General features: G+C 33.8%; 1 protein-coding gene across 1 annotated transcript; it reads left to right on the top strand.

The window, feature by feature from the left end:
• Nucleotides 1-260: 260 nt before the first annotated feature.
• Nucleotides 261-4,988, top strand: LOC142354934 (uncharacterized). Its single transcript, XM_075407258.1, has 4 exons — nt 261-378; nt 2,217-2,335; nt 4,631-4,774; nt 4,980-4,988. Exons 1-4 carry the CDS (start codon nt 297-299, stop codon nt 4,986-4,988), a joined length of 354 nt encoding a protein of 117 aa, XP_075263373.1. The 5' UTR covers nt 261-296.
• The last annotated feature ends 6,542 nt before the right edge of the window (nt 4,989-11,530 follow it).

The raw sequence follows: 11,530 nt of genomic DNA, 5'->3' as shown, positions 1-11,530 counted from the left end.
AAAGACCGGGGAGCATCGGCACAGTACTAGAATCTATGGTTCTATTCATAAGTGGTGGTTTAAGCCTAGTTCAGCCTCTGTAATTGAATAACATAATTAATAAATAGTATTTAAAACATCATTTATAGATGATATGTGACTTTGTCTCCTAATGTAACCATAGGATAAATCCTGAAGCCGGGGGATGTGCTTACGAGGATCCGTGTGGTTTGGACAACATTCACTCTGACAAGTTGATAGATGGACTCAGATCAGATACTGAGTACTCAGTTGCAACTCTCACTAGAGCACGCTTCATGTATGAGAATGGGAGAGCAACACACATTGACAGCAGATGGAAAGTTAAGACCTTCTACAACGCCAACTCACAAACTATTAGTTAGTGTAATGATTGTTTACACGTAATATGACTTTGATGAACATTTTGAGAAAATCTGGCATTAATCGAGAACCTCTTAGAGATTCAATATATAAGTCACACCGCAGAGATGTTCGGAAACTTCAAATGATTTGCTGTATGATAACACATTTTCAATTAGGAGTGAATAAAATGAAATGAACAAGTCATAACTGCTTTGGAGTAGTCCTAATTGACATGTTAAATATCAAAAATCATTTTAACCTAGTTGTGACAATTCTTCAATTCTTGTTTTTTACCGAAAAGGCATGGTCAAATTACCCCTAAACGTTGTTAAGTATCACCAAAAGAAAAAGTGCAGAGGCTATGCCATTTTTTAACCCTCAAATTTAAAACGAACTTTTTGACATATTACGGCGGTTTAAAAAGAACACTTTATTTAAGTCCGTTTTGATTTTTTAAGCTGGACAGTAAAAGCTTGTTATCATTGTTGAACAGATGTTAAGCTCCAGGAGAAACTACTACCTGTTCGCCTCTTGTTCGACTACAGATTAACCTACTACCTCTTTCTCTTAATTACTTATGGAAAACCAGCATTCAATTGTCCAAAAGAAAACTCTCTACCAACTTTTGACTGCTATAAACATCAGAAAACTGGAAAGTTTTTTCATTAAACAGTTAGTCAGAGCAAAGACTACGATAAAAGCGTAATCCGAAGAACCAATGAAATTCTGCCCACGTAATTAAGCAACATTTAAAAGAGATTTTTTCTTTAAACACATTGTTTAGTCTTTGCTCTATAGAAATTAGAGTTTTGATAAAGTTTTGTGGCGTGACTTCAATTTTTCGTGATTTCCTTACAGCAGTAACTAATAAAAAAAAATTCTGGATTTGTCCCCATTTACAATAATTATTTGTGTAATTTCGCTCTATCCCTAATTATTGTAAACGTGCATTTTCTCTTTTGAAATAATAATTTTGTAATATTGTAGCAATTACTCATATGAAATATTACCTGTAAAATATACTAGCTGGATCTTTACACAATTTTGAAAATACTGAAGTAGTTCAGTGGTTCTCTTTTATAAATCCAAGGGAGTTATCTTACAGTTGATCCCTGCATTTTGCGTTTGCGTGCATTGTTGATTACTCCGAATTCCGCGCTGCACATTACTGTGTTCTCCATTTTCGTTCGAGATCAGGCTGATGCTCAAAGTTGATGATGAGGTTTCAGTACTTTCGAATTTGCTTCTTTATAAACCCACACGATCGCAAAGATTTTTACGGTCCGCACCAACTGGATTTTATGTAGAAAACTACATCCAATCAAAGAATCGCGCTTGATGACTTCACTTGCGCTCTCTATGTATGTGAATACGGATTAGAAAGTGCACCTAACCCTGTTTTCTATGAGTCTGGCATATCCTGCAATATTTTCGGGCAGAAATATCACAAATTTCACAAATATACATTCGAGTGTGTGTTGTCAAAGATCAAGTCAGCCAAGGTCCTTAACTCTTAGTTATTTGCGTTAAAAGGGCGGTTGATTAAGAAAACTAAAATATGTTTGTTGCTTGATCCAAGTTTACTCCGAACTTCTTAAACAATCGTCGGAATATTTTTGACGCGACAAAAACACAGCCTGGGATTTTTAGGTTGAGAAAATTACTTTAAATTAATTATACAGATTAAGTTGATTATACGAATTTTAGTTCACGAAAGTATGAATGCTCATTTGAATTGAGCAATAGTGATAGGCGGAAAAAACCAAGTACGGTGTTTTCATGAGGTGGATTGGAAACTAAGAATATTATCTATTAAAGGGTAAATCATAGAAAAAGTTTAACTGTGTTTACAGGATTGAACGGGAGCTCTGTTCGCCTAGCGAGTGGATGCTCAGAATTGATTGTCTCATTCATGCTCCAAGATGAGCAACTTGTGGACTCAATCAATCTTTACACTTACACAGGGCATCAGGTACATTGTAAATAGAATTATTTCTTGCGGGGTTTCGCTTCGGGCGCACACTATCCTGTACACTGATCTCTGTAAAACTAGCGCAAAGGGCTCACAATAATCAAGAGGTTTATCTGAACAAAGTGTGATCAGATATGATTTCAATTCTGGAGTAGTTCGAAAAAAGGTTATTTTATATTTTTACGTTGGTCTCAGACCTCAATCAGAAATGTGTTGAATTATTATGCACTGGATCTTCGAAGCCCTCAAGCTCATTTTTCTCCCAATGTTTAAACTCCGTCCATACTATTAATCCTAAATTTTCAGCCAATAATTTGGTTGACAAATTTCACTTCTGTTCAATATGAGCAGTGAAGTACTTTGGTTTCGGAGTTAATCTCTGGGCATAGAAGATAAATTTGCTGTTCTATCCCCCAACCGCGTTTTAGACTGCATTTTATTTTCTCAAGCATATTTTTTATCTTTTCTGATCAAAGCCAATGAGCCATCATCATATCCGGTAACATAAGAGATAAATTATTTTACGAATTTTTTTTTCGGATAACGAATAAATTCAAGAAATATAACCAGATGGTTCAATATTTACATGTTCGGATCTATTCTGGGATCTCTTCTGTTCCCCCCCCCCCCAGTGTTTTTATGACCCCCTGTTACAAATTATATGTTGTTATATAGCACGTTACTATGTAAGAAAATAGCACGTGCGCCTGGGGGTCATAAAAGATTTATGCTCACTAAGCCGGGGGGGGGGGGGGGAGGGGGAGAGGCGGAGGGACGACAGAATAGATCCACATGTTCAATAGATCCATCAAAGAACAGGACTCGAATACTGGGGCTATAAATTCAAGAGCTCAAAACTAGAAAATTCATTCGTTAGAAAAGCTTTACAGGATTTGAATTCTTTACCTTGTCTCTTAAGAAAAAACAAAAATAAAAAAAAATTCAAAAAACAAATCTTTAATCATATTTTCGAGGAATTTAAAGGAGACCCTTGCATGCAGTTATCGGATTTTTTTTCTTGGAAACATGTAAGGTTTAAAAACTAACTTTTTTTGGGTTCCAATTCGAATAAATATATTTTTTCAGTAATGACATTATTATTATTATTGATACTTTGCGCTGCCATTTTGTTTTGCGCAATCTACTTATTTGTTTTTGCACAGCAATAATGGATTGAATTCAGTGTTCTTTTTTTCTGCTCATCAAAAATCACTTATCATCTGTTTAATAGTTGAACATGCTATCGGTACCCTGAGATCACATGGTAGCTTATTTCATTTCTGATTGCTTTTTAACACCAATTAAGTTGTATCCAATTTGCCTAGACTCCGTTTTTGTAGTAATAAATATTTTGTCTTTTAGTTTCTGCCAATTGCAACGCCTCTGATGTTCGCCATTAATTTCATTGAACTAACTTTTCAAGTTATTAGACTAGACAGAAGAAATTTTGAGTTTATGAGTAGCTACGACAGTGGTCGCAGGAGAGGCTATCAAGAGATTTTGGGACTTACGAGACACAATTGATAATTAAAAAAACATCGTCCTGTACGCTTAGGGTTTTCTTCCGTAATCATTCTTCCGTAAATATCAAGGTTTTCTTTCCTGTGCAACATCCGCTCCCCGGGTCGAGGTGTCACCGCTAAAAATCGCTAAAAGATGTAATATTTGCGGTGAATTTGAGTAAAAGTGTAAGATTTGCGTTCAATGCGATGAATGCGGTGAAAAAAAAACTTTTAAGCGGTGAAAAATTTTTCTTCAGCGCTTAAGCGGTGAAAGAAAATTTTTCACCGCTACCAGCAGAATGTGGTGCAAAAATTGTTTCACCGCTACCATCAGAATGCGGTGAAAAAAAATTTTTCACCGCTAAAATCGCAAATCTTACAAATATTCACCGCGCTAATTTCAACGCTTATCTTATATTCACAGGAAATATCATTGAAGTAAGTGACAGATGGCGCAGTGGATTACAAAGTTGGTGACACGCATGAGGTAGAGATTCGAACCCTGTACGGCAGTTTCTTTTTTGTAAGAATTCCGGTGAATGCCGTGAAAAAAAAATTTTCACCGCAAACTTCAACGCAATTCTTACAAAAATTCACCGCTTTCAGCGCATTCAACGCTAAAAGATGCGGGCGCTTTGCGGTGAAAAAAGTTTTTTTTTCACCGCTATTCACCGCTAATCTTACATTATTTTTTGTCAAAACCTCGACCCGGGTCGAGCTAAAAAAGGCCCAGAATGGCAAATTTTATTATGTTAAAGAAAACGTTTGAGAACATTCTATGCTATTGTTATAGGAGTTGGGAGAAAGAATGGAGGCCAGGTTCAACTCTAAAACTGATGCATCAGTACTAATTGACCACAACATGGAAGAGGTCATCTTCTGGGTATGCTTCTTTATTATCAATTTATCAATCTCAACATCACCACTGATTACACGGGCGTGTATATATATATATATATATATATATATATATATATATATATATATGTATGTATATATAATGATATCATTTGTTTCCAATGAACTCGTATCAAACTGTGTTGATACAAAATATGTTAGCACGAATCATTGTTTATGAACATCAAGGCCAACAATTTTTTTACTCAGTCCAGAATAAACGATTATTTAATCTGCGTTCGCAGAACTTTTAACAAAGTCCCAGATAAAAAGAAGCAGATTGTAAGAAGAAAGTATGCTGAATGCACGTGGAACTCAGCCGACTGCTTTCTACGAACAAAAAACGGGAAAAGGATTATAGAGCATATAACCTACGAAAAATCGATGCATAAATGGAGCGGATGCGTGAATTTGAGTAAAAGTGTAAGATTTGCGTTAAATGCGATGAATGCGGTGAAAAAAAACTTTTAAGCGGTGAAAAATTTTTCTTCAGCGCTTAAGCGGTGAAAGAAAATTTTTCACCGCTACCAGCAGAATGTGGTGCAAAAATTGTTTCACCGCTACCATCAGAATGCGGTGAAAAAAAATTTTTCACCGCTAAAATCGCAAATCATACAAATATTCACCGCGCCAATTTCAACGCTTATCTTATATTCACAGGAAATATCATTGAAGTAAGTGACAGATGGCGCAGTGGATTACAAAGTTGGTGACACGCATGAGGTAGAGATTCGAACCCTGTACGGCAGTTTCTTTTTTGTAAGAATTCCGGTGAATGCCGTGAAAAAAAAATTTTCACCGCAAACTTCAACGCAATTCTTACAAAAATTCACCGCTTTCAGCGCATTCAACGCTAAAAGATGCGGGCGCTTTGCGGTGAAAAAAGTTTTTTTTTCACCGCTATTCACCGCTAATCTTACATTATTTTTTGTCAAAACCTCGACCCGGGTCGAGCTAAAAAAGGCCCAGAATGGCAAATTTTATTATGTTAAAGAAAACGTTTGAGAACATTCTATGCTATTGTTATAGGAGTTGGGAGAAAGAATGGAGGCCAGGTTCAACTCTAAAACTGATGCATCAGTACTAATTGACCACAACATGGAAGAGGTCATCTTCTGGGTATGCTTCTTTATTATCAATTTATCAATCTCAACATCACCACTGATTACACGGGCGTGTATATATATATATATATATATATATATATATATATATATATATGTATATATAATGATATCATTTGTTTCCAATGAACTCGTATCAAACTGTGTTGATACAAAATATGTTAGCACGAATCATTGTTTATGAACATCAAGGCCAACAATTTTTTTACTCAGTCCAGAATAAACGATTATTTAATCTGCGTTCGCAGAACTTTTAACAAAGTCCCAGATAAAAAGAAGCAGATTGTAAGAAGAAAGTATGCTGAATGCACATGGAACTCAGCCGACTGCTTTCTACGAACAAAAAACGGGAAAAGGATTATAGAGCATATAACCTACGAAAAATCGATGCATAAATGGAGCGGATGCGTGATACAACTCGCGCAAAAAATAGGTTATTAAGTTTGTACTTGTATTTCGCGGCTAAAATTTGGACACTTTTGCGAACACGGGATACGATATTCCCTTCCATTTTGCCGGTTTCTGCTAAAGTAGCTATTTTCCGCAATATTGTTCCACTTTCAATGTATTAACATAGTAAAAACGAACACGAGATACACGCATCGGGCATATCTGCCCGTGACGATTTGGGTATACCTCTGCATCGTAATGAAAGTTCTATCGATTTCCATTTGAACCGTATAAAAATTTAGGAAAAAATATTGAAATGCTTGCCAGGATCTGAGTCTCATAATATTTCAGTACTGAATCATAGCATTTTCATTAGGATTTTAACTATGACTATAGTTCTGATCATGACACTTTATAGACATTTCATGGTAAAATTCATAGTAAAATTTTGAGCTTAGTCTGGACATAATGAAGTTTTTCTGAGCTCAGTCTTAACATAACATAATGAATCGATTTTCTGATAAAACTCTGAAAAGACTGATTTTTAGGCTAAATATTGTCTGTTTAGCATGAAAAAAACTTTTCTGTTCTTAGCTAAAAAAACAACTGATGCAATGTTAAAAATTGAATTACAATAAAGATTTGCTAAATAGAAGGTTTAAGTATTTACAAAATGAAAAACCACAAAAAAATCTGCAGTTAAAAATTTGGCAGATTCTTTGCACTCAGCGTGTATTTTTGTGATATGGCGGGTACTTTTTCATTAATAAAACGTTATTTTCAATGTTTTAATATAGTAAACTCATCGTCATGCTCAAAAAGTGCGTCGCCCGAAATTTCATTTTTTTTTCGAAATTTTCAAATTTTTTCATGAATTTACCATGAACATCATGAGAATCAAAATCAAGAATGCTCAGTCTACTGCACATCATGAGTTGAAAGATACTCATAGGATACACTGATGCAGTACTGGGCCGACGATATAGAGTCGGAATACAATGTTTCAGTGCTGATATGCTATGAGACCAAGGTTCGGGTGTTAAAATGCGCTTCGAAGCGAGCTGTTTATTATGTAATTTTTCCTTTCGATTTTCATTTTTGTCAGTGAATTTGTCTCGAATTTTGTTCACTTTGTGAATATGTCAACAATTCTGTAGCTCAATTCACCACACAAAAATCCATGTCAGTTTCGAAGAGAAGTGAAGAACTTTTTGGAAGGGGAGGCATTGAAAAGATTCAAATATAAAAGTTACCCTTCAGGATGGAAAGTTTTCGAGAAAATTTAATTATTGAAACTTGATTTCTCCCCTAATCTGGGGACTACCAAGCTGGTTGTAACCATGTTTGGTTGAATTCAATATTATTATTATTATTATTATTATTATTATTATTATTATTATTATTATTATTATTATTATTATTATTATTATTATTATTATTATTATTATTATTATTATTATTATTATTATTATTATTATTATTATTATTATTCAATCGTTCTTCTACCTCTGTGGGAAATTTTTGGATTTAATTTAAAAGATTTTTGTGATCACTTCAAATGAACATAAATGTAGCAATACATTTCTTTAAAACTAACAAACTAAAATGTTTCCAAAACCAAAACTCAAAATGTATCAATCACAAAAATACTATACATAAAAAACATTGTTTGCCTGATTTAACAGTTGCAAACAATAAACTGTGCAATATTATTGTTTTTCTAACCTAATATTTTAATTTCAAAAAAGTTGATCTTGTTAAGGAGGTCGATCATTTAGGTCATCTATTATTTAAAAAGAAACTACAAGCGTGGTCGCATCAATTTTACCTTATCTTTGTTACATGGATGAAACTTTTAACAGCTGTTGTTCTCGCTACTTCATCAGGTACAAATGATTTGTTGAGTTCCTGAAGTATAGCCTGTCGCATTAGACTCGGATAAACTTTGTGGTTAGTTCTCGCTATTTATTATTTGTTCCCTACATTTTCAAGGATAAATTAAAGCTTTCTTATTTTGAAAATTTCTGTCGTAGTTCATTTCGTAGAATAGGCTTGTGTGACGTTTAATCATATACTTTTAATCATAAGTCAGATCAATTACCCCATACATATTGAACGACAAATGTTTTTTGCAACCTTTGTTTTACGAACCAAAATACGAACCTTTGACTTCTAACCAAAATATGAGAAAAATGTTACATATTTGATCCCCTACACTATTTGTATTGCCTACCTATGAAATGAAATTGACACAGTAAAGTTGATGCACTCTATTCAAGTTCCCCAAGAAGTAAACAGTCGCCACGAAATCACCACATTTTTCACATTTTGTCTCTAATGTTTGATTTTAATTCGAAATGAACCATGGCTGATTAAAATTACAAAAGGAAGTAATTTTATTTCTTCATTTTCAACTTTTTGTAACCAGAAAAAAAAACATTTTCCTTCACAACAAGAAAAGACAAATTTTGTTTCTTATGGAGTTTTAATTGTATTTATATATCAACTTTATATTGGGATTGGGGTAATTGGCAAGTTACCATTACATATTTTTTCATTTCCATAGGTAGGCAAGAACACTAGTGTAAGGGATCAATGCGGTCATCAATTGATTGCAAGGTGGCGTACTATTGCGTCAAAAATTGAATTTCAATTGACCTTATCTAGGGGTTGATAGCGTACTTTTTGCTTTCAGTGTAAACTCACCTCAAAAGACATGAATTCACGATTGGATACTTTTGTACACAAATCAAGAAGAATATCCTTAACCAAATCTTCTGATTAATCTCATACTTGGTATATTGAAATTCATCTTTCAAATGCTGCGGATTATTTCAATTTATTCCTAATTACACTCTTAAACTCACTCGTGTGAGATCACATTAAAAATCGTGTGTCGGCACACCGAGTTTTCGGGAAAAAAGTCACACACGATAAATCTGGCTTTTACATGATTTTTCATGTAAATTTACATGAATTTCTCGGGTTGGGCATCACGATTTTTCGTGTGATTTACACGATTTTTCATAAGAATTGTCATGTAAAATCACACGAATTTTTGTTTGTTTGCACACAAATTTTGTGCTGTTTCGCATGAGTTTTCATGTGATTCCCAGCATTTTCATGCCATTGAGATTTTCTACAAATTGGACTTGACAGTCACTCAAAATCAGCGTTGGAAACAAATTTTTTGCGAGACAAATTTAGGTGGCCCACTTTACCCCATTTCTTTCATTTTAAAGCTTTATCTTTGATTTTAATCACTGAAAAAAGCCCAAAATAGTATGAGAATACAATTGACAGAACATGCTTGTGTTCTAAAAGAAATTGTGATGAGTAAAAGACCCACAGAGGTTGCATTATTCAAGAAGCTTTTTGAACCTATAACTCTTGAGTGCGCTACATCTACGTTGAACACATTATCCATTAAACTTTTAAACTGTTTTTTGGGCTCTTTTTGTTGGGTGTTTATCAAGCACGGCATAAACTTCCAATCCAGATAACTAACGTATAGTCCATTGAAATCACCAGATTCTCTTTTTAAATGACAAAAACAACAAAGAAAAAAATGCACTTTATGCCCAACTTTTTCAATTTATAGCATTATCTTTGGTTTTAATCAAGAGCCCAATGTAGCATGAATGTAGCATTTTAAAAAGAGCCCAATGTAGCATGAAATTATCAAGTATAGATCAGCCGTCTGTTCTAAAGGAAATTAGGACGAGGAAAAAATCTCAATTTTCTATAAAAATTGCTTTATTTCCTCCTACATTCACTCAAATGAAAAATCGTGTAATTTTTCATCACACGAAGAAAATTTTGTCGTGTGAAATCACACGAGACGCATTTGTCACACAAAAAATTGTGTGATTTTTCATCACACGACAAAAAATCCGAGGAATGGACATAAGTGTTCAAAGCATTATCAAAACAATATCACTGTTGTCTTCACTTAGGTCGAACTCCAAAAAAGTGTTTGTTGTTTGAAATAATAGAATCAATGGTTGAACTGAGCAGGAGGCTTCAAGGAACTATTTTATTTGTTAGCGTTTTCGCTTTTCTTTCTGTTTAAGGCTGTGGCTTCCAGCAGTTCCTATGATGCAGTTGGACCTTATCTTCTTGTTCAAATCAGTCTCACTTCAATCAAGCATCCGATTGTTATGTACGTTAGCACTATGACACCACAACAACACGTTTCAAAACAACAAATTCTGTAAAGTAGTGAAATTTGTTTCCGTATGTTCAATCAGTTCAAAAACATAATCAGATTAAGCTCCATATCAATACTGATAGGACAAAATTGACTGAACAAAAACTGATTTCTATAAATTCAAGAACTAAATTTGCATGAGTGGAAGATCAAGTGTTGCTTAAATGGTAAAAAACTGCAACAAAACTAATTTCTTTGGGTTTTATCAACCAAGATTTTGTAATTTTTGTAATTATATACAAGCAGCCATTGAAAATGTGTGAATTGATCAGACAATTAATAATGGTCTTCGGAAGTTCCAAACATTGAAACAGTTGAAAAAGATTTCTCACTCAATAAATTTTTGAACGGTTTTCCACTAATACTAGGTATACAGAATAAACTGATTGGACAAAATTATTCATCGAAATTTTATAAAGATCCCATTCAAAAAATAAATTAAGAGGGATTCATATATGGTTTCTTGTCAACCATATCAAAGGCCATATATAGACTATTGAATACAATAGGACGATCATTTATGGTTTCTAAGAAACCATATCAAATACCATATATGGCTCCTTGAAAACCATTACAAAATCATATATTGATTCTTAGAAACCATATCAAAGACCATATATGGTTTCTTAGAAATCATATCAAAGACCATATGTGGTTTCTTAGAAACCATATCAAAGACCATATGTGGTTTCTTTGAAACCATATCAAAGACCATATGTGGTTTCTTGGAAACCATATCAAAAACCATATGTGGTTTCTTAGAAACCATATCAAAGACCATATGTGGTTTCTTAGAAACCATATCAAAGACCATATGTGGTTTCTTAGAAACCATATCAAAGACCATATGTGGTTTCTTAGAAACCATATCAAAGACCATATGTGGTTTCTTAGAAACCATATCAAAGACCATATGTGGTTTCTTAGAAACCATATCAAAGACCATATATAGTTTTCTTAGAAACCATATCAAAGTCCATATATGGTTTCTTAGAAACCATATCAAAGACCATATATGGCTCCTTGAAGGCCATGCCAAAACCATATATTGATTCTTAGAAACAATATCAAA

This window comes from Convolutriloba macropyga, unplaced genomic scaffold (assembly GCF_964194025.1).
Source record: "Convolutriloba macropyga unplaced genomic scaffold, txConMacr16.3 SCAFFOLD_1488, whole genome shotgun sequence".
Taxonomy (NCBI): Eukaryota; Metazoa; Xenacoelomorpha; order Acoela; family Convolutidae; genus Convolutriloba; species Convolutriloba macropyga.
The sequence above is the reverse complement of the archived record's forward strand: the minus strand, read 5'-3'. Positions and strand labels throughout refer to the sequence as shown.